The sequence below is a fragment of the Leptosomus discolor genome, chromosome 8 (genome assembly GCF_034619465.1).
Source record: "Leptosomus discolor isolate bLepDis1 chromosome 8, bLepDis1.hap2, whole genome shotgun sequence".
NCBI lineage: Eukaryota > Metazoa > Chordata > Aves > Leptosomiformes > Leptosomidae > Leptosomus > Leptosomus discolor.
The window spans coordinates 56,755,374-56,779,016 of record NC_141398.1 but is presented as its reverse complement, the minus strand read 5'-3'; the positions used below and the strand labels follow the sequence as shown (position 1 = coordinate 56,779,016).

The 23,643-nt window shown below is 39.3% G+C and overlaps 1 protein-coding gene across 1 annotated transcript in view; it reads right to left on the bottom strand.

The window, feature by feature from the left end:
- Window positions 1-296: 296 nt before the first annotated feature.
- Window positions 297-23,643, bottom strand: part of PLCG2 (phospholipase C gamma 2) — a 57,922-nt gene continuing 34,575 nt past the window's right edge. Inside the window, exons 16-32 of the mRNA XM_086468785.1 lie at window positions 22,549-22,727; window positions 21,505-21,705; window positions 20,099-20,218; window positions 18,626-18,806; window positions 17,248-17,316; window positions 15,095-15,204; window positions 14,189-14,285; window positions 13,209-13,275; window positions 12,785-12,942; window positions 10,062-10,164; window positions 8,902-9,111; window positions 8,152-8,297; window positions 7,027-7,141; window positions 5,603-5,770; window positions 4,879-4,967; window positions 1,321-1,505; window positions 297-508 (exon numbers count right to left, since the gene is read on the bottom strand). Coding sequence (XP_086324911.1) covers window positions 466-508; window positions 1,321-1,505; window positions 4,879-4,967; window positions 5,603-5,770; window positions 7,027-7,141; window positions 8,152-8,297; window positions 8,902-9,111; window positions 10,062-10,164; window positions 12,785-12,942; window positions 13,209-13,275; window positions 14,189-14,285; window positions 15,095-15,204; window positions 17,248-17,316; window positions 18,626-18,806; window positions 20,099-20,218; window positions 21,505-21,705; window positions 22,549-22,727 — 2,241 coding nt within the window. The 3' untranslated portion in view covers window positions 297-465. The remainder of the gene's footprint in view (window positions 509-1,320; window positions 1,506-4,878; window positions 4,968-5,602; window positions 5,771-7,026; window positions 7,142-8,151; window positions 8,298-8,901; window positions 9,112-10,061; window positions 10,165-12,784; window positions 12,943-13,208; window positions 13,276-14,188; window positions 14,286-15,094; window positions 15,205-17,247; window positions 17,317-18,625; window positions 18,807-20,098; window positions 20,219-21,504; window positions 21,706-22,548; window positions 22,728-23,643) is intronic.

The following is a 23,643-nucleotide window of genomic DNA, read 5'->3' as shown; positions in this document are numbered from 1 at the left end:
CATGACAATGCTGGTGTAGAAGTGCTTTTACAGCATTTAATAAATTAAAAACTCACTACCAGTTAATCTTAAGGAGCCAGGTTGTTCAAGTGGTGTGATGGCATGCATGCAAATTGTTGCAAATGTCTTATCTATAGTCTGTGTACACGAATACACTAGATGAGTCATACTTCAGGTATTGATAATGAGAAGTGAGGTCTAGCCAACTACACGCCCTCAAATTTTAAAATCTTGAATACACAGAAGGTCTGGCCTGCACAGAGGGTATGCTTTGTACAGAATATAAATTATTAGGAATTAAAACAGTTTTTCTTACAACAAGAAATTATTAAGGAAACCCATCTTTCCTTCTCCTCTTCTTCCAGTCGTCCAGTCTGATGAGACAGTCATTGAGCAGAATGACCAGGATAAATTCGTATCTCTTCCTGAATTGCACCATAAAGCACACATCAAAGAACAATTGCTTTAAGAGTAGAATTTGCTGTTACTGACTTTCTTCTCCTTTAATCTTAAGGAAAAAGAAAAGGAAAAAGTCAAGTCTACTGTTTTCCCAGATGAAAACAGTCTACCAAGTTCGATTTACTTACATACAAATGGTGAGTAACACATTAGCAACAAGAATTGCCATTTTTTTCCTCGGTAAATGGGAGTAAACCTGTGAGATTCATGCAGCTGTTCAGCGCAAATAAAGAAGGGTAAAAATATTTAAAGAAAAGTCTTCTTTCCATCCCATCTTGAGATCTACTCGAGACTTCCTCCTGTTACATGAAGCCTCTGTCTGTCTCCCTCACACCCAGCTCAAAGGTGGCAACAAAGGAGGAAGATCCTTCCCCTAAGCTTTGGATAATGTACTGACAACTGACAGTTCTATGCTGTTACAACTCAGTACTGTCCTTATCTTTTGTGGTTTGTGTATCTGGAAGCGTCTTCTGTCTCCGCATATCTAATATGCTAATGACATTTCCAGGGACATAACTTTGATGGTGTAGAAGGAGGGAGGCGGTTTATTGATTTGTCTGTATTATACTTCCAGGCTTTCCTCCTGGAAAGCAGGAGAAGAGAGGAATACAAACTCACAGCATTACATGTTTCACTGTGATCAAGGAAACTGAGATTTCACTGAGCAGACATTTCACAGCATCTGCTGGCCTCTAGTGGCTTGCAGCCCAGCCTTGCTTCACTGCAGCATTCCTTGCTTCAGATATGCTCTTTCTACCCTTGCCACTCTTCAGATGCTTGTTTTGATAAGTCTGAGACGTCCTTACCATAAATCATGTCCAGATAGAGCTGCCTTGGAAAGAAGAATGATTATCAACCCACCTGCGGTTGCATGTCTCTTGATATATCTGTAGTTTGTGCTCATTCACATTGAATTCTTTTAAAATAGCATCTCTGTTTGGATTCCTTAAATTCATATGGGTGTCATAAAGGAACAGCTGGTTATTAAGCTCCTCCTGGCGCTTCCGAAGTTGCCGACATGAGGAATAAAGCTCTTCTTCACTTTCCTTCAAAAGAACATTGGTAATCAACATAACTTGTAGGACACATACCCAAAATGACACAGAGTCAACATACTTTGAGGGATTATTTTGTTTTCCTAAACACGTTCCCTTAGCTTTATAGAATGTTTTATAAAATTAGTTTTATGAGAAGTTTCTGGAACGTTTACAGAAAGAAACTAAGAAAACGCTAAAAAACCCCTCAGCCCCACAGTATGAACAGCCATATCCTCTAACGGGGGCAACAGGAACATTCCAGCACAAGTCATAAAATATGTATATCTAAACATTTCTATTGGATTATTTTTCCCTAATAAAGCATGTCAGTCTGTTGAGAAAAGGACAGCAAATGGTGTATCATGATGGGTTATCAGATTCTACCAGTTTTAAAAATGCTTTTTAAAAAAAGTTTTATTTTTGAGTGTTCCATCGTGTCTGTGTATTACGTGACATACTAGCAATCCTGGAGCTTTCCTGTTGAAATCTGCACCAAAGGTGGAAATGCTGACTAGTAAATAGGACTCCTAATAGCAGCAAGTACTCAAATGACCAAGACAGACAGACGGCTCCTATGGAGCTATGGCAATTCAGTACTTGCAGAGAAATTAGGACTAAGTAGTTGAACAATAATTTGCAGCGGTCTGAGTTTCTGTTGTTGTATGCAGTCCACAGTAGGCCTCAAAATATTACACAACCATAAAAGAATAATCGTGATTCCCCTTATGACTTGAAATTATTGTAATACTTCAAAACTTTGGATGCAAAAGCTGTCTCCTTTATAGAGTTACTAGTGGGGAATAGTAGTAGCAGGACTAAAGTCTTAATTTTCACATCAGCAGCAAAACAAGATACTCATCATACAAGAAATAACTTGCAATCAATAAATGTAATAAATCCAAACATTTTCAGAGGCAGCATACTAATGCCTCTTTCTGCACTCAGTCCAGGTCTAGGAAAATTGATAGGTTAGCAACAGACCCAGGGGGTTTCAGTTAGGGCAACAAGATCCTTGCCTAAACCTTCTTTTTTCCCCAAAAAACATTCCTACCCAGGTATGGGTTGAGGCAACTGAAACAGCTTCAATGCTATGCTACTGATTAAGATTTAAAAAGGTTTTTTTGTTTTTTTGTTTTTTTTAAAGAGAAGGAAACTTTGCGTTCCCAAATCGCAAAGGGAAAAGCAGATTGCCAATTACCAACTTGCAGGTATAATCATCAAGATGCATATGTACTACTATTTGTTCTTGTAAATAAATGTATCCACAAAGCTAGACTTTAAAACCCCATTTAAGAATGTCCACTTCAATCTTTATGTTAAAAACATACACAGCATCGAGGCTGATTGTAATCAGAAAATGCTGAAGAGATGCACACCCTTTCTGAAGTAAATCAGTTTTCAAGCAAACAAGACATGCTTCTAAACGTAACAACCACCTCAGTATAGTACAATCAAGAAAACTGGTTAACTTCAACAGAAACTGCGTGAGACCCCACATAATAATTCACAGATGTACATGCTTACACCTACGATATTCTTGCTTCTATATTCCTGAGAAATTCCACCGCCATCTGTAATTCCCCTGTATAATCATCTCCAAGAGTATGCAGATGGGCTCTGTATATAAACAGGCCTGTTATTAAATTATATCATTTATGGAGGGTCATCATTCAAAAAACAAAAAAAGGGCAGAACAGATGGAGACAGCCTTGATCTTTTCTGATGCTTCTTGAATGATCTGGCAAAAGTTCTAGAAGCTGACTAACTATGGCGAGTCTTGGTTTGTTGCAGACTGCCAAACAAAAGAGAAACATTTTGAAAGTTCTCCTGCCACTGCATTACCAGCCAGCGATATTACAGAGCTGTGCTTTGCTGCATCTTCATTTTGCTTAACAAGCAGAAGGGGCTTCAAGAGTGTGAAACGCGCTACTGTCAAAGGACTCGGCGCTGACAGATTGGGAGACATACTGCTGCTATGAACAACGCTAAGATCGACTCCTGCCCCAGGCAAATAATGATCTGAATTTCTGAAGAGAAACCACAGCAGGAGGAATTTGCAATAGATCTACAAGTGATGGCCATGCTCAACATATTAGGCAATGGTAAGTCGCTGCCAGTTCTCTCAAAGGCAGCAAGCCAAAAAATAGCAGTTTATCAGGCCTCCTCTATCAGACTTGTGTCCATGAAATAGGAACATTTTAAACCTTATCTTCAAAGAACATAGGTCTCTTGTTTACATACGCACACACACACTTGGTCTCAGCTTCTAGCCCTGTCCCGCTCTCCTGACTCTTTGCTAGCCAATCAAAGGAACGCACTGTGGCTGCCAAACACTGTCATTACACAGTTATTTTACATCAGGTGTTGTAAGGTGGGTTTGTACAACCTTGACAAAGGATGTTTGAAAAAGGCTACCACTCTTGAATTTCTATTTCAGTGTATGCAACTGCAGGCACAAATCCCTCCAGAGACATAATGATTTACAGTTAGCAGAAGTTGGTGTTTTAATCAGGAAAAAATAATGTACACTAGTGTGAACTGCAGCGTAAGCCTGAGTGGTTGTGAAAGGCTACAAATAAGAAGTTGGACTTTTTTTTTTTTTTCTCTGAACCTGAAGGATACTGGAAAGCACCCTGAAATACCCACTTCCCAGAAGCATCTTTGAACTTTCATCACATGGCCTCTACACCAGTGTATTTAAATCACATAAAATATTATTGAGATAGAGAGAGTCTGACAATAATCCTGCTTCAAATCAGCATATACAGCAGCACCTTTGGAACACCAACAAATGCTATTCTTTAGCCACTTTAATGCCCTGGCTATATGAGCAAGGATGCATCATTATTTTTTCCCCTGTATGTTTAAAAATACCAGTACTTCAATTAGGTGTTTTAGAGAGGCTTGAGACAAGCAGATTAGCCCTTCTGTAGGAACCAGAATATGTCTTCCACCTGATGGGTTCTTTATTTTAATGAAATACTTGGAGAAATGTCTATCTTCTCTTCCTAAAGTGATTTCTTTTTATGTAGGACCTTAAAAAAAAAAAAGATTCTCCTACAAAGTCAAAGCTGGATTTAACTAGTTTTGCACAGCATCAGTCAGTTAACAGGGGAAGACAGTGACCATGCTGTAACAGCAAAACCTAGTGGAGGTAATGAGGCTTTGTTAGTGCGTTATTTCTTTTAACAACCACTTAATCTGTCCACCCAGAGGGAGAGTAACTCAGTTTGCGTTATTGGTCTTCCCCAGTACCTGCAGAAGAAATGCCTGACCATAGCACATCCGACACAGAACAGAAAACTAAATGCTCGTTTCCTGGGTCCCACGAAGAACTGATAATATACACTCTAAGCACACAAAAAACCCCAATGGTTCTCACCAGAACTTGTTGCATTTCACAGTGAACCAGAAGTGAGGCCAGCTCTATATCTTCACTGTAGCCGTTCTTAAGAGGAACTGATCTAAAACCTGGGGGGGGGGGGGGGGGAAATGACACATAGAAAAGACAGTTAGAGTCAAGGCAAAGGGTTATCTGCAGTTACAAAAATGGTGCATACAGGCCTGAGGGCGAACAGATTCTTCATTGCTCAAATGCTCCAGAGAGCAGGCATTGCTATGACAGTTACAGGGAAGCGAAAAGCAAGAATGGCAAAAATTGAGAAACACATGATTTCAAGGGCTCTTGAAAACTAAAGCCAGAAGCAGAGGAAAGCAGAAAACTTACTCTACAGAACGTCCACATCTAAAACAATTAACAAAACAAATGCACTGACACCACAAAAGAAGAATCTTCCCAGATTTTACTCAGAGCACATAACCTTTTTGCTAAAATGGGTATGTGGTAAAGACAGTGCAAATTATTCTACATAATGCTATCTTCTCTCAATTAAAAAAAAGGAATTTTCAAGAGGGTGAGAGGATTATTTTAAATACTTATACACCACACTCCCAGTATCATAACAAACAATGGATTAAAGGAACTCCAATCAAAAGAGCACTTGTCCTTCAGCACGTTGTAGCTGCTACTGAGAGCAAAATCGCAATACAACACTGCTCAACAGCATCTTTCTGACTTAGTCCCTTACTATACCCACTGATCTTACCTGATTTGAGTCCTTTGATGGGAAAAGTGGCATGTGCTAAGAAATTGGGATCACTGAACATATCCTCCTCATAAACAACAAAGCGCAGAAACGCTAGATTTGGATCATAAATTTCAAATTTCACTTGCTCTGGACAGGGTGCCCAAACTGGATTAAGGCCATTGTCATCTATAACGAAAAGGAAACATTTGCAGTATGAAGCAATAATTTCACTTCATTCATGTATGGGTATGTATCCCATGACATCTTCTGGGGACGCAAAGGCCCGAAAATCCTGTTTACCATCTGTCTCCTGTTGCAACCTTGCTTCAGAAGGTTTGTATTTGTTTATTGGCGGGGTGCGGGGAGAGACAAGAGAAAACTTGGCAGGGATGGAAATCCATGAAGAAAAGCTATTATTTGTATTTAAACATATAAATCCTCCTTGGACATGTATTTGTACAAAAAAAAAAAGCTAATTCATTGCTCATTCATAAGCCTCACGCTTTGTATCAGAGTAAAAGCATGAAAAGCACTAGGAAGACTAATGTACAATGGCCCAATTCTTATAGTCTTTTATAGAACACCAAGTAATTTGGTATGTGACACAGCCAGGAAGCTTCCTCTCTAATGTCTTTGTCACTTCCCACAAGAAGTTAAAATCATAATCCTCTTCTCTGAAGTACTGAAGAGCCACAATGCACATTTTGCTCCTGATTCTGTGTTTATTTTTCACCAGTATCAGTGGTTTGGATAGTTAGAACCGAAACCTCTTTTCTACTAGAGGAACACTGCTGCATCCCAAAATACTAAATGATGAAATATTAAATGGGGCTGAGATATTGCCCCATTTCAATGCACTTAAGTGAAGCTCGTGTACACACAAACACACATCCCTTATCTAGAACTCACCAGGAGTAAGCTTTGATCAAACTTCTATTGCGTTGCAAGTTATACTACTGTACAGCCCTATATACCCAACTGTCTCCAAGGGGATGCCAGTCTTAGAACCAGAGTTTAAATAAACACAGTCTGGATCTCTGAGTAGTGACTCCCCATTTGGATCAGACTTTTGCGAACTGACTAGCACTGTTGGAGACACTTTCAAGGCAGAAATTTTTTAAATTATGCAAATACACAAACTTATGCATAGGCAAAAACATCATGGAATTGCGATTTTTTTTTTTTCTTAAACAAACTGTAACAGTGCTTTGCTTTCCAAATTTGATATATACTGAAGTTTCTCAAATTAAGTGGCCCTGAGGCAAGCAAGAGAATATTGTATGACTCCATCAGTCCAGAGCAACAGTGAACTTCTTCCTTCCTATATAGGTTGCTGGCCAGTTACAGACGACATAAATTCATGGTCATCCTTTACTCACTTTATTTAAGCACACTGGAAGTATAACCATATCCCTACAACACAGAAAACCACAGATACTCACTCACAACTGTTGTCTTGAATTTGTTGTTATCATATTCAGCCCCACAAATTTCTACCTCTACAAAGGGACAAGCGATGCTTCTACCAGGTTTAGGGAGATGACGAGCACCTAAAACCTGCAAAAGCAACTGTAAATTATAACCACCTCCAAAGGAAACTTAGCACCATTATTTCTGTACAGAAGGTAGCCTACAGAACTAGAGAGGGGGAAAAAAAAATCCGGAAGAACAAGCAAAAATACACACTCCCTCTCTTGAATATGTTTGCATGTATCAAGCATATTGTCTGTGCCACCAATAATATCTTCCATTGTTTGGGTAACCCAATGATTTTCATTACGAGGGATGGTAGCTGACCTTCGTTACATACAGTATGCAGTTCCAGACCAGGCCAGCGACCTAAGTTTTGTTATCTTTCCTCAGTCTTTATTACATATCTATTGTAAGACATTCCTGCTTTACATTCGCACCCTCTGCTCACCTCTTCTCTAAAAGGTAGTGAAAAGTAGTTAATGTGTTTCTTTCTCAGAAAACATATTTTTGAAGAACATCTCTTACTGTATAGCAACTGAGAACAGAAACAAGTTCAATTCCTGTTTGGCACCAGAAGACAACATGGCATAATTTTCAAACGATAAACCCATCTTTCCATGAAAAATGAGAATGACGTTTTGATTATGTCACAGTGTACTAAATATGATGAAGGGGGGGGAATCAGCTTATTTTTTTCTGCTTAGTTTCTACATTTCATTATCAATATCTTTATTCTACACTGGAAATCTCTGAACTAGTTAGTCTGCTGCTAACCAATCTCCAATAGGACCCTTCTCTTAAGAAGTCATTAGATTGGAAATGCAAGTTAGTTAATTTGCAATTTCTATTAGCAGTTACATAAAATTATACCAGGATTGTGCTTTCAGTCCTATAGCATGTGCTTCATTAGCACAATAAAGAGATATATTTCTTTTCAGGAACCAGTGAAATTTGTTTTATTCTCAAACACTCTGACATTTAAAAACAGTATTTTGACAATCTGTCAGATTTTGCTCTGAAACATAATAGCTTTGGTTTTAGTTTTATAGATATTTATGACTTGTAAAAAACCATAATTTACAGAAGAGATTTACCCTCACTGTCATAATCATCTGCAATTTCCTCTTCGAGTCATTTGGCATTGGGTCATATTCTTCATTTCGCATGCTTTCTGGCTGCAGAACATAGCCAGTGCGTCCATTAAGTGAAAACAAGGCATGGTTCAATTGCATGTATTTATCTAGGGAGAGAGTTAAACAGTCATAACAGAAGATGCCCATTTGAATAAAGCTAAGGAAGTACCAGACTAATGGGTCCTCTCTGTAATTCTTTCTGGTCACCACTTTAGCAGAAAGAGCTGGAAAGGTAAGTGGCAAGACTGTTCCCTTCAGTAACTGACAGGCCACTTCTCACCAGTTTTAATCCCAGTAAATCCATCTCCATTCACCATTAGTTTCCTATCAATGTGTCATAAGTTAGCTGGCCCTTACCAGAAAGGGGAGCACAGCCTTGCCTGTGGCTGAACAACTGTTCGTCCACCTGAAACTTATTGTAAATATGTCTGCTTGCTTATCACAAAGAGATCAAGGTAAAATAAACCTGTTAGAGTTTGGGGCTAGTTAGGCTCAGAGACAGGGCTTTTGGAGACTGATTTTTTTGGGGACCAGGTCTATCAGGTGATCCACACATTCAAACCCAAACTTTAGTTCTTACACATCCCTTCTTGCAGGGAAGTACAAATAAACAGGACAGCCACAGTGACTAGAATGGCAGAGGGGCCAGAAAGGGGCTCCTTTATGGTGAAATGGGAGGTGGATTAGATCATCTTTTAAAGGGAATATTACCTGGAGTTTGGAAGTTGAGAGCCACCATCTGGGAGCCACAAAGCCAGAGGCGAAATGGGTCATAGTTGGATGAGTCAACCCTCTGTCCTTTAGGATAGACACGTGTCAGTCCCTTCAGGTTGTATTTCAACAACTCAACTGGCTTTTGCTTAACAATGCTCTCTGCCTTCGTCTCCACAAAAGAACGTATTTCTTTGAAATCAGGATTTTCTACACAGGGTAGGGAGGAAAAAGAGTGGTTACTAAAGGAAGAAAGAAGTCAACATTTATACTGTATTTCTACTAACACTTTGTTTTACTTTGTTTTGCTTTGTCCTTTAATGCAATAATTGGCACATTTTTCATGCAGGCCCAGCAAATTGGTTGAGCATCAAGTCTGAAAGTTAAAATTGCCTGCTTGCCACATGCTTTGCAGCAGGGCAGATAAGACTCCATAGTCATGTTCTCATCTCATCATTACTGATAATGTACTTCTGACCATTATAATGCATATTTAAATGAGTCATCTTTTCCTGGGTTTAAATGGGGAGAAGAAAGGGTGAGCCAGGGTTAGCCAATGCCTCAAACAATGACTATAATTATAACGTCTTGACCACACTGACAGCTTATTAAAAACATTTGCAAAGAAACTTAAAGAAAAAGGGCACATTTGCTGGCTTCTCGAGCAGCAGTGACAAAACACTGGAATAAGAAGTCCGTATTTCAATGTCAGATTCCACACCCGCACTTACACAGACCCCAGTTCTCATTTATATTATGAAACCATATACCATTCCAAAAGCTTACATAAATGGCAGGTTCTTACAGTAAAATTATATAACACACAGCAAATTCATTTCAAAGGTTTTTACAAACAAATCACAAGTGTGCAGCCAGAGTTTTTCCTCTCAAAAAAAGCCAATGGAGACATAACTAGTGAGCTTCGCCATGAAAGACACCTACAAGAGGGCATCTCTAGTTAACTAGTTAGAAATTTGTGACAGTTGAACAGCATCAAGTTCCCTAGTGTACAATTTCAAAGTGCCACTGAAGACTGCATCGGTGAGGCAGAACATTGTTTTCCAGTAGAGAAAAGATAGATTTTATCTTCTAAAATTTCAACTAACATCTGCAAAGATAGTAGAAAGGGTAAAATTCAGACGTAATATTAAAGGAAATACCTAAATTGTCCTTTGTTTTGCTTGTTGGCTTGCAGTAGATTACCAGATCAGATAATTCAATAGCAATCAATTGATTCTTTTCCCAGTATTTCCTCCTGTTCTCCTGTAAAATGTAGCCAAGTTTTAGATTACAGATGCACTGAGTATTATGGTACAGTAAGTCCAGAGTATACTCTAATGAAATCCCAAAGTTGATGCATTCTTTGTTGCCCAGATTTCTATCTGATACTTCAGACACTTGTGTAGATGTAATACACTTTAAGATGCGATTCAGAGAACAGGCTAACCAAGTGGTTTTGGGTTTTAGTTGGGGGTGCATTTTTGCGGGGTTTTGTTGTGTCGGTTTTCTTTTTTTTTTTAAGCAAGTCCTTCCCTGATCAGTCCTACTCAGAATCCTGGCAACATTTTTTTTTTCCTTTAATGTGGTCTACTCAATTTTAATTACATTCTCAACTCTATACCTCATATAAATCCAAATGTACGCAGAAAAAAATGCAAAGGGTAGTGAAGTGTCTCTCTTTATTTACAATCCTGAGCAGGACTTAAGTCTTGATAGTAACTCCCAAACACTTGTAGTAACTTCAAACTCTATAAGCACCATTCCTGTAGTTTTCTATTTGTGCACCAAACCAATATAGTTATGTATCAAAAATCACGTGCAATCTTGTTGTCATCATCAGTAATAAACCCCCTGTTTACTTCCATGTTTGCAAGCATCTGCTCTGTGGAAGCTGAGCAACGGTCCCTACAACCAAAGACTGGGAACTACTGAAATCAGCAAGACTTTTCCTGAGTAGAGACATTTGGACTGGAGGCTTTTCAGACATAAGAAGCAATTACAGGATAAAACATGTAAGAAGAGTCCTATACTGAACAGCAATTAGCTTTGGTACAAGAGGTTATGAGGCAGCAGCAATTAGGAAGTCTTCCAGAAGAATTGTCTCAACAAGACAAACTGAAGAGGAGTGAAAGTCAGAGCTACGGTTTCCAGAATGTTTCACTGAACCAGAGATTACACATTGAAGTCTAAGTAAAGGGAAGAGGAATATGGTGTTTAGACTTGGAAATAACCCTGGGAAACAGCTGTAGAAACCTCATCGTACTTTGTGATCCACCACCTTTTCCCAGACACTGCTCAACAGTGATCAGAGCTCCAAATAGCAAAGGACCGCTTCTAGATGCCATGAGCTCATCTTTAGACATAACCCTCTAGTGATAACCAAGCAGGAGAGCTAGCAATGAACAACCAGCCCTAGGAGCATGCCAGTATTAAACAGAGATTACAAGATACATCTGGCTTAGTTTTACTTTTTGTGTATAATGGACACAACCCAAAAATGAACTCATAAAACACCGATATTGTATTGGAGCATAGTGTTGACTCACTATGATTTTTCCTTCCCCAAAACTCAGCCTGTTAACTGCACTGGCAAAAAGGGCCTTTCCTCATCTTCCTCCCCTCCCCATGCAGCAGTTTATCATGTGAACAAGGCCACACTGTGAGAAGAGCCTCCTGATTGACAGAAATGAGTTTTAAAGCATCTTTGAACACAGAGTGTTTCATACTTCTCTAACTGTACAGAGGGAGAAAAAGCTGCCAAGCTCCTGAAAAGCCACTGATGTACCGTTAAAAAACCATTTCATTTACAGACACTTCTTCTAGGTCACTTTTTCTCATTTTTATTTCCAAATTAAAGCCTTGCATAAGAACTGTATCTCTCCTCCCCCAACAACAGGTCAACAGCTCCTGTTGCTTCTTCCCTTGCTGAATATGCAGTCCTCTGCTTGAGACACCAACTTGCCTGCTATAAATAGGATTATGACGACCCTCAGAGCATTACCACTCTAGGTGACAGATAAACAGCATGAGCCAACGTGATACTGAAACACATTTTCCATCACTCGTATCACCCACTTAACAAAAAAAAAGTGAATAAAAGCCACAGAGTATCCTTAAGCATAGTCATTGTAAGGGCTTTTTGGTCACGTCAAAGACTTCTTAAATACTAGAAAAGATGACAGGGAGGTGAATTAATGCATCAGAACAGGAAAAGCAAGTCCTGAAGAATGTCTTTAAGCAGCAGTACTTGTAGACTGACACAGAAGCTAAACTTAGGCAGAATCATTTAATCTTTAGGCAAGGATTTAGAAACGCTACTATTGAAGATCTGATAAATCCAGAATGTGCCTATTAATTACAAATAAAGAAAGTATTAGTCAAAAAATACCCTATCAGTGCCACTGCATTCATTGGAAAGCGGAGTTAGTAAACAGGATTAAGAAGAGTTTAGGCAGAGGCAGCTCAGGTTTCACATATACTCACTAGTGGATTCACAACTGCACAGAACAGTCTGATATCTGAGTATCTTCTGCTTAACACTAGGACTGAACCAGTGTAACCAGATGTAAAATTGTAATAGCATCTGCTTTGTACTACTAAGCACGCTTCACTGAGGTGCAGCGTGCAACACGGACCATACTCTGCTGAAAAACTCTTGTTAACACATGTGTACATAAAATGCTAATTTACATACCATTCCCAAAAGAGTTTAGGGAACAAGACTCACAGTAAAATGAATATACAAAAAGCAACATGCAAGAGTGAAGGACCATGTGTTAGCAAGATTTAGCAGTGTATGACAGCTAGAGACAAATCCTAATGTAAATTTACAGCAGTACATTATAAAAAAAAAAAACAGCAACGGATAGATTTTTATCAATACCTCTTCTGTAGTTTTCCAAGTGATTTCACGGATACTTTGGTACCATTCAAAGAGTTCTTCTACTTTATCAGTTGCAAACTCAACACATGGATCTTCTGGATTCTTAGGTTCCAGAATGAACACAAAAGGCTTTTTGTATTTCCCTTGTGGCATTTTCACTGTTAGGCAACACAGCAGCAAGAAATTTAAACTAAAATCCAACAGTTCTTCTAAGCTGGCATTGTTGATTTATGGCAACAATTAGCATCATAAAGTTTCATCATAATAATTGTATTAGCGATATTAATACAAGTAGGTGTTTTGGTGTTCGTTTTGGTTTTTTTTTAAAAAAAAAAAACACACCAAACTTTCCTGCTAAACACAGAAGAGTTTACTTAATGCAGAAAGATCAGGTGTCCATGTGTAAGGATCAGAAAATACATACCAACATTGTACGTATTGAGTACCAGTATGCCACGACACAGAGCGCCTAATGGATTGTCCTCAATAATCTGAAAAACATTAATTAAATCTTACCCTAAATCTTCTTTTGAGTGAATATGCACAGGACACTAACAAATAAACATGTACCATTAAACCTAACCCCAGTTTCACTGAAAGCATGCCCACTATAATGTTTAAAAGCCTGTTTCCACACCAAGAATTTCTCATTTTGAGAAACACATGAGAATTGAGAATCTCTATAGAGAGAGTAGTCAAAACGAAGAGTACAGCTTCTGTCCCGACACAACTGCTTGTTTTTCAAGTCTGCAATGACCAGGGGGGGAAACCAAATATGTCTGTTTTCCTCCAAAGACTCCAGGAAAATCATCTGGAAGTGCTTCAGAACAACAAAAGAATCCAACAAAAAAATTTTATTTTTAAAACCCAAAAATGTCAAAACTGCTTACTATGGAGTTTTGTTTTCTTTTGTTGAAGAGATCTTCGTCCAAGACTCTGGACCAGATTTTTAGACAGTTTTGACAAACAGTATAGGGTTAGTTATGCATTAAAACTTAATAATTGAGTGTGAAACGGCTAGTAAGATGTGTTTGAACACATAGTTTTCTTATTTGCAAATATTAAGACAATAATTATACAGGAAAACTAGTTAAAAGTTTCAGGCACATTGTTTAGCCCAACTATCTGAAAAATCTAAACTGCTATTATTTGCATTATCAGGAAACCATTATAATCTCCTAAAATCCCACCAAATCAGCCATCTCCTTAACTAGTTTTCTATGAGGGATGTCCTGACAAAAATATTCAGCAGCACAGAACAAAAAACAGCGAAGAATGCACTCATTTCTCTATTCTGTGTTCTCTCAAACACAGCATGCAGAGTTGTAATTCTATAAACCAAACTTCCACTTCCAGTAGGCTGCATCTTCTAGGGAAATATAACAGACAAACCTTAACCCTCACCTGGCTTTCAAGCTCAGCAGAGTTATCAGATGACAGGTCTTCAACATAATTAGATGGAAAATAGTGTTGGACTTTTTCTCCATAATCCCCCTTCCACCTGAATTTAAAAAGAAAATAATATATAGAGAAAAAAATAGTTAAAGAGCTTCAATAGGCCATCAATGAAGCAATAATCCTCAAGAAATTGGTCATTAATACCCTATGTTAGCTTGTCTAGCTGGCTATCACCAAAATATAAGTGATGAAGCAGCTAAAAACTCTAACAAAGTGATCATTAACTGTAGTAACAGGTGATTTCAGAGGGATTACAATTACTGTAAACTGCAATTAATGACTTAAGAGGCTTTCTCCCCCTCCAGTACTAAAAATACTATTATGTGGTTGATTACCCTGCAGAAACTACAGGGAAACATTAAATTCCCAAGATTTCAAGCAATTTACAAGCCAGCTAAGAAAGAAAACCTCTTCTGAAAGGAGACTGTACAGATAACTAAAGAAAAGGTGGGTTTGATGCCTTAGCATCCAGTACTTAGCAGAGCAAGGAAAGAAACAGAGCAATGATGACCATGGTAACAGATGCGTGACTTCCCAGAATACACAAGTGTTCAGGAAGGATGAATGCAGTAAAGGAAAAATACTGGATACACTGGGCTATAGACATTTTGCAGGCTGAGGTTATTGCTGTAGGATAGAAAAATGGAAAAAGACATGAAAGGAGACTTGAGGATGAGGGGGGTTTGGTTTGTTGATTTTTAAATACACTGGCACTAAGATTTGTAAGACCACAGTTAATAAGCAGCAATGAGACAACAGGGAAAGTTTATTAAAACTACTACCCAAAGCTCAATTTTTTCCTCCATCTAGTAAGTCACCAGAAGTTCTCCTATGAGGAATCTTTGTCCTTACCAGCCTTCAGTTTCCTTTGTGACATTATGAATTAAAGCTCCTCGAGAGAAGCTCAATTCATCACTTCTTTTGGCTCTGTAGTCATACAAGGCTTTCACTGTTCTCTGAGGCTTTAAGAGAAACAGAGCAAAGGGGTCATCCTAGGGGGATGGGTCATAAAATAATCAATAACACAATCTTAAAAAAAAAAAAAAAAAAAAAAAGAGAGAGAGAGGGGGGGGGGGGGGGGGGATTGGATTTCTTTCTTTTGTTATGAAGCTTAGAAAACATAATACTAAAGTTCCAGAGTGACATCTATTGGTGGAAGCAAGTGATGCTACTTCACTGCTATTCTTCAAAAATCATAGAATCATTCAGGCTGGAAAAGACCTTTGAGATCAAGTCCAACCACCAACCCTACTCTACCAAGTACACCTCTAAACCACATCTCCAAGCACCACATCTAAGAGACCTTTAAACACCTCCAGGGATGGTGACTCAACCACCTCCCTGGGCAGCCTATTCCAATGTCTGACAACCCTTTCAGTGAAAAAATTTTTCCTAGTGTCTAGCCTAAACCTACCCTGGTGCAGCTTGAGCCCGTTTCCCCTTGTTCTATCATTAATTACCCATGAAAAGAGACCAGTACCTACTTCTCTACAGTGTCATCTCAGGTAGTTGCAGGGAGCAATAAGGTCTCCCCTCAGCCTCCTTTGCTTAACACTAAATAGCTCCAGTTCCCTCAGCCACTCTTCACAAAGCTTATTCTCTGGGCCTTTCACCAGCTTTGTTGCCCTTCTCTGCACTCTCTCCAGCACCTCAATGTCTTTCTTGTATTGAGGTGCCCAGAACTGAACACAGCATTCGAGGTGTGGCCTCACCAATGCCGAGTACAGGGGGATGATCACCTCCCTGCTCCTGCTGGCCACACTATTCCTAATACAAGCCAGGATGCCATTGGCTTTTTGGCCACCTGGACACACTGCTGACTCATATTGAGCCACTTGTCAGCCAGCACCCCCAGGTCCTTTTCTGCCAGGCAGCTTTCCAGCCACTCTTTCCCAAGCCTGTAGAGTTGCATGGGGTTGTTGTGGCCCAGCACTTGGACTTGTTGAAGCTCATACAGCTGGCCTCAGCCCATAATGAAAAAAAAAAAAAAAAATCACCTTTCTTTATGGGTGCTGCAACATAATTACTGTAGAAGGAAAAGAAAAAAAAAGAAAAAAAAAAAGGAAAAAAAACCACACAGTGAAATATCAGTCCTCTACCTTCATTACATGTATTCATATGCAGCTGGAGTTCATAGGCTTAGCCTTTGTAGACTCCACTTCAAAACCACATTAGCTATCCTGCTGATCACATTTCCCTTTAGGAAGACATCCAGTTTTAGCAGGACAAGCAATTTCTTTTTCTTGAATTTACTACTACCCAAATTCTTCAGCAGCAATGCAAATTCATTGGCCAAAAAGACTAAAAAGAATTACAGCCACAAAATTTACAAGCAGATGAACTTTTATGAGAATTTACAAGTAGGCAGGCCCTAACAAGAATCAGAGATAATCAGATGTTTGCTGTGCCACTTGTTTTTAAAACATTACATATATCTTAAAAGAAGACAAATTTTAATAACCCATTAATAAACCAAAGAGACCATTTTTATGTAACATAAACAAACACATAAATAAACTCTGCACATCTTTGTGCATGCAGGCCATGTTTGCTAATGGAACTGTGACAATTTTGGGCACAGACAGATAATAGTGCTCATAAACACACAGACACGTACATTTGGTGTTTATATGTTGTACTTTCTTTCCATGAAGATTTGGCCTTCTCAAATTGAATCTTCCCATAGGTTTTTTAATTTGGGGGCATACCTGCATATGCATGCATGCCAAATCAAATCACCTTCACAGATTCAATACCAAAAAGTGTCCAAATTCCCAGTATGGATGAATCAATACAGGATTTACACAGAAGAAAATGTGTGAGCACGAGTTTTAAAGAGATATTAGAAAGAAGTCATATGCTTTAAATTTCTGCTGTCCAGTCCCCCATAAGTCAAGCAGCCTAACACTTTCAATTATCCTTTTCATCACGGCTAACAGGAAGTCAACAAACAAGTCTCCTAATTTTCCTAAGTCTACAATGTGTGAATATCTCTCTAGGCATACCACTGTAGGGGTGATTTCACTGGGTTCCACATACATCTTGACATCATAGAGGGAGTTAATATCTTTTTCCTAAAAACAGGAACAAGGAAAAGAGTTACAGGAATCAAAAATTATGAAGTACTTAATGTTACTGGAACATTCATTGCTAAAACCACCTTTCTGACAATACATAGGCACACAGAAGAGGAGGGAGACCAGACACCTATGTTATGCTCATTTCTATAGTTGAACATAGCAGAATGTTGAGTTTGTTATTTAACCTGTCTATGCCTCAGTTTAATGAAAAGTAAAACACAATGAAACTGCAACACCTCACAAATGTCTCTCTTAATCAGTCAAATAGCTTTCAGATTGTGAGTACCCTTCTACGTACAACCAGGGAAGACAATACCTACACTTATGATTTCTGTGTTACATTACTTAAGTTCCAGTATTGGTTTCATTATTAGATAAAAATTCTAAAACAGTATACACAGTCATGTTTTTCAGTTGGACCTGATCCTAGGACACAGAACTGTAGCTATAGGCAACATTATAAAAAATCCTGAGGTTTGAAGTCTTTTCAGTCCCTTTTAGTCTCCCCAGAAGAAACAAAACACCCAGACTTTAATTTCCTCAAACACAACAGACATGTTTTTCCTGCAGCTTCTAACAGACAGATATTTGAAAACAGAAGACAGCTTCTCAGGCTTTTCAAAAGCTGGTTACCTTGGAAAAGCTCTCTGTCATGAAACACATCCACCCAGAAAGTAGGCCTCTATCCTAAGCTAATTATCCAGGCTCCTGGTTTAGTTAATGGACAGAGACGTGTATCTCTTGGGGAGACTTTCCCATGCTTTCCTCAAAGAGTGAGCCTTCAGAGGTACCTCTCACTTTTTACCATAGAAGGCAGTTGGACACCATCCCTGAGATGGCTCCAGTGTGGTGAAGTGAATGCCACTGCATGTCCAAAGCAAAAGGCACAGCAGAGTACTTCATTTTTTCTGAAATGCTTAGCAATTGGCACCTGCATGATCATTTTAAGATCTCTGCCCACTCCAGCAACAGAAGACAGGGCCAACTGCAGGCAAGGCTATTATCAAAACCTCATTTTAGCAAAGCAACAATTCCCCACTTCACAGAGCAGCTTTTCTAGTCAAATCATGAGCAAGGCAAGAGTTGACCTGTAATCAAAGATGAAGCTCTTTCCTTTACATGTCTCAAAACTTTTTTGAGAGAAGTCAGTACAACCATCTCAGTTTCACAGATAAGAAAATGAACTGCTTAACCTCCCTCAAAGGTCACCTACCACAGCCAGCACCAAACCCAGCACCCCCAGGTCTAGATCTGGGACTCTGTCCACTACAGCCACTGGCACTCATACAAAGACCATCCTTACCATGCTGTAGCGCTCCAGCAGCTCCTCAGTCACCGGGTACCGCAATTTCATTTTCCTGTACAGTGGATGCTTCTCATAGTACGTTACCAGCTCCACTAAACTCTCAAAATAGGCCGAGGTTCCAAGCACAAAATGGCGACCTTCTTGCTGAATTCGGAAGTGCTTCACCTTCCCCTCCGCTCTGCGAAACAAACGTGGGTGCTGTGAAAGGCGTTGGTACTTGCAGTGAGAGCACCAGTGCTGGAAACTGGACCAAAACTGCTTTGTGCATCTTAATCACAGGAAATAATTTCTCCCTCTTCCAAAGCCTCTTTTATTCAAATTGAACTCCAGTTGTCTGGTTAAATTCACAGAGGCATTCTCACTTTTCTACAACGTACAGGCCCTTGGGACAAATCCATGGTTTTGCTTAAATTAAATTTCCCTATTTTTTTCCCCTACAGATAGGTGTTCTGTCACCTTCATACTAACACAAATGTTTCTGATCAGACAGAGTCCCTCTGGAGTCTGCTGCCACTGTCCCTACGCAACAGACACACTTCCCTCAAAATGAGTAGCTCTCTCTTCCCTATAATCATTTTGATAGCTATAGGAATCAGTTTTGAAATGAAAGAAAAAAGACTCTTGTGCTTGAACACAAGGTTCGTGCACACATTGATAACAGTAAAACCATCCACTGACAACCATCCCACCCACAGAAGACCCCCAAATCCTTTTCAAGCTGCTGAAGTTTTGGTACTTCTTGTTTTCCCCACTGTGAAATGGTTTTATTGAGATGCTGCAGCTCCAGTTACTTCAATATCCACCTTGGTAACAGCAGGAAGTTTCAAACCAAAGTACACAGGGGACTGGGGAATTCTGGACGTCTTCAATACACAGTAAGGCATGTAAATAAGAGGAAAACAAGTACTTGTTTTTCCAAAGCAATTTTATATGTTGCAGAAATACGCATTTTCAAAGAAACACAATTTGATTTGAAGGTACAATGGAGAACATCACAATTCTATATATTTTATTAATGTTGCAAGAACCATAGTTTCAAAAATAGTCTCCCTAGCAAGAAAAGCCAACAATTTCATTTTGACATTTCATTTCAGTCACTTATACGACAGGGCAGAATTTCCAGGGGATAAGAACCTAGAATCACTGCTGAACCAGCACCAAAGAAAACTTCAAAATAACACCCTATAATAAGGAGTGTCAAGGAAGTGCAGAAGGGCCATGCACAGTGCTGTATGAGAAAAAAAAGGGACTGCTGGTGCCCAAATATTCTTTATAAAAGCATAAAAGTTCATTCAGTCACAAATTAACTCTTGTACACTTTCTCAAATGTGGACCTGCTGCTCCATCATCCATGGATCAACCACGCTAATTGAAAGCAAGAATTTTAGGACTCTAAGACGACCATGGTATTTTTTCAGACAGACAGTTGTTGGGCTGCTAGGTAATGTAGTCATACCTGTCTTTTCTTACCTGAAAGTCATGGCAAACGAGTCAGGCTCATCTCTCTTTCTAATCAGAAAGGCTCCATCTCGAGGAATTCGCATCAGCATGTCTTCTGCCTCTCCCCGACTCAAGTTGCTATAGTACCAACTACAGCAGTTAAAAATCAAAATGGACAAAGGATTACAAAGCTTGTCAAGTATCATTCAGTAAGAATAACAGGCAGCATTACTAACAATAGAGTTTCAAACATTACAAGAAAAATTATGCATTAGATTTTCCCCATCTTGCCACCTGTGACAGCAGATTACAAAGCGTTGTAACACAGCAGCTTATTTTAGATGAAAGCATCAAGAATATATCAGAACACATTGTCTGTCTGAAATCACAAAACATAAGTCTGCATTCCTTCCTGAAACAAAGGCACTGGATCCTGCCTTTAGTCTGCCATTCAGTTTTCAGTAGTTTATTCAGTTTTGACATAGTAGATTTAAGGAAAAGCTCAAACACAGACAAAAGAAATACACCAGGCATTTGAATTCTTTTATTCAGAGCTTGATTTTATCTTTCATTGTAGGGATGGACCTGTCTTGGATTTAATGTGCCTTCACTGAAGCTGTAACCACTTATGCTGACAGTGCATCTCCACCTTACACAGAAAGGCAGGAAAGCCTAACCCTTAAACCCTGCCCTCCCCTCTCACTGGCTTCCAGAGATATCTATAGGTGGTCAGTGACTCCCAGATCCCCGAGAGGGGTGCAAAAGGAAGTTTAAAATCACACATCAGTATTTCACATGCCAAGGAGACTTTTTCTCACTGCAAAGAACACAGAACAAAGGGCAGTGATTACAGTGTTCTGCCAGCAAATAAGAGCAAGCTCTGCCCAGGACCTACATCAGGCAAACACAAGCTGGAAACAAGCACAAAGCTATACTACTTCCTACCGGCATGAGGCGAAATCAGCCTAACCAGCTCTGACACGGGTGAGGTGGAGGGCGGGATTAGGAAAACGTAACTGTTTGGGCTCACTGCCCCACTAACAGAGATTCCAGACAGCACAGACCATGACCACTTAGTTGCCAGACCACAGCCAGCTACTACATAACTAATCCAACCTACTGGGTGTTGTAAAACACTGAGCAGAGAAAGAAGGAATTGGCACATTTCCACAGCATTACAGTTCTCGCTGATTTTCCTAGCTGCTGCTAGAATAAATTGCTTTCTCAGTGACTGCTCTCTGTTGTACCAGGTTCTCAGTCAGTGATCTTACTCAGCATCTTTCAAGGAATTCTATTCCTACGACATCCATGGACAAGCAACACTCAGGTGTGCTCCTGAATCCAGGGAATTTTCTATGCAAAAATCCAAGACCATCTAAAACAACGGAAAGGGCACTGACATAACCACCCTGCTGCTTGCCTTCTGCTGTACTTACTCTTTAGTCTCGTGAGGGCTGGGATTAGGCACAGCATCAGTCAGACGCAGCTCAAACTCAGCACATCGCAAGTGGGCCTCCTTGTAGTGTTGAATGAGATCATAGATGCTATCGAAAGTGAGGTTGTCTGTCAGGTAGTATTTCACAGTGTCCCCATCACTTGAAGAACGGATCCGGCAGTGCTGGACTCTACCTGACCTCCTGAACAAATCAAGAGGGGCATAAGGAAAAGAAAGGTTTTATAACAAGTTGTCTTTTTTTGAAGCTTTTCTTCACTCATTCCTGGTCAACTACTTGGTGAGCTTGTGAAGAGGCAAGAAGTTTCCATCACCTTGTAAAACAACCAATGTAAGAACAGCAACAAAACTCCAGACAAGAAAGATTACAGGACCGAAAAGAATAATTTTCAACCCACAATGGTTTAAAATCTGGCATAAACTTAATCCCTGCCAAATTTGCTCTGACAGCTCTCTGGGTCAGACATCTCTCTGATACACTATTCCTTATAATGCCCCAGCCAGAAGAAAAAAAACAAAAAACAAAAAACCCAACCCAGACTACCAAAAAAACAAACTAAAAAAGCCCTGAAAATTCTTTCTTATTTTCCCTCTAGAGGAAACTTTCATTGAAAGGATCAATCTCTGCTAATAAAGGTACACTCATGAGACCACCTTTTCAGTGCAGAAATCAGTAATTTATCGCTAAATTAAAAGATCAAATTTTGTCCCAGTCATTGAGGAAATAACACATCCTGTTTCCTGCCAGAGCAATAGAAAAGTTGGGGGGTTGGGAGGAAATCAAACCAGTTAGCCTTCCCTTGACAACTGTAACACTTCAAATAAAGCCTACTCTACCAAAATGCACGAAGCTACGCTGAAGTTTAATTGAGAAAGTAGCTTTTACAATTCCATCAATAACATTCTAGTAATAATAGCAACTCCTTATTCCCATTTCCTCTCAGCTATAAATGCATACTTGAAAAATATACACATTTTTGTGCAAAGTCATAAAACAAACATAAAATTTTTATGACAATCACCATACCAGAATGACAAGGTGCAATCATTAGGGAAAGCCTCACTTTCCCTAACTAGGAATGTCCCATCCTTGCCACCCATTTCAGCACAATATTCCTGGAGCAGTTTCTCAGCAGTTGTTCTCCCCTCTTTCATTTTCCCATGGAACCATTTCTCTTTTAAGTGCAGTTCAGTACGTTTCACCTCCTAGACCGGAAAATAAGAATTTTTATAGTGCGTTCTAATTTTACGATTTTGAAACAAAATACTTGTTATTGATACAGCAATCTACTACTTCAATATTTCAGCTCTTCCTAGCCTTTAACTCTCCTTCCACAAACAAGCCAATCACCTTTATAGCCACCCTGGACTCTCCTCCCCAGCCAAGCCATTTCTTTGGAGCAGTGATCAACTTCAGCCTTATTCAAGTATGTACTCAACAGAAAGTGAAAGAGTGCAGCAATGCAAACACTGATTTATATATTCAAGGCAAAACACCCTAATGCTAATTCATAGAGCTTCTAATCAGCTTTTTCCAGGATTCATCTGTGTTCTTCCTTACATATTAATTATTTTACTGACATTAACATCTAGATGACTGGGTAGAAAGTGTTCTGCATGCGCAGAGAGATCTCTGAACCATGTGCACACATGTTAGAAATGAAAGAGCATGCATGGAAACCTAGAAGGTCAGAACAAGAAACCATCCTGATCATCACAGCTATTGCAACCCTTACGGAGCCTCATGCTTCTCTCTTACCATGCACAGCAGCCAAGTAATGCGTGCTCACATGTGACAAACACTTTGCAAATGTGAAATGAACAGCAGGCACTGCATAAGACGTGTGCTGTATTACTAACACCACAAACCTTAGTTCATCAACTGTCTAGTTTAAGACTAGCAATAACTTAGCCAAAAGTATATACAGACTTTGTCAGTTCATGCAGCAGCATTAGCATTTAAGTACCAAAATTGTATTTCATTGTCTTTGTACTCCTCTGCAAGTCCTCAATTAGCCAAGGGAAAAAATTATTTTATTGAAAACAGGGTTAACTGGAGTACCTTGGCAAAGACCCTTTTTAAATTTTTTTTACCTCCAGATACACTCATTATCTGACACTG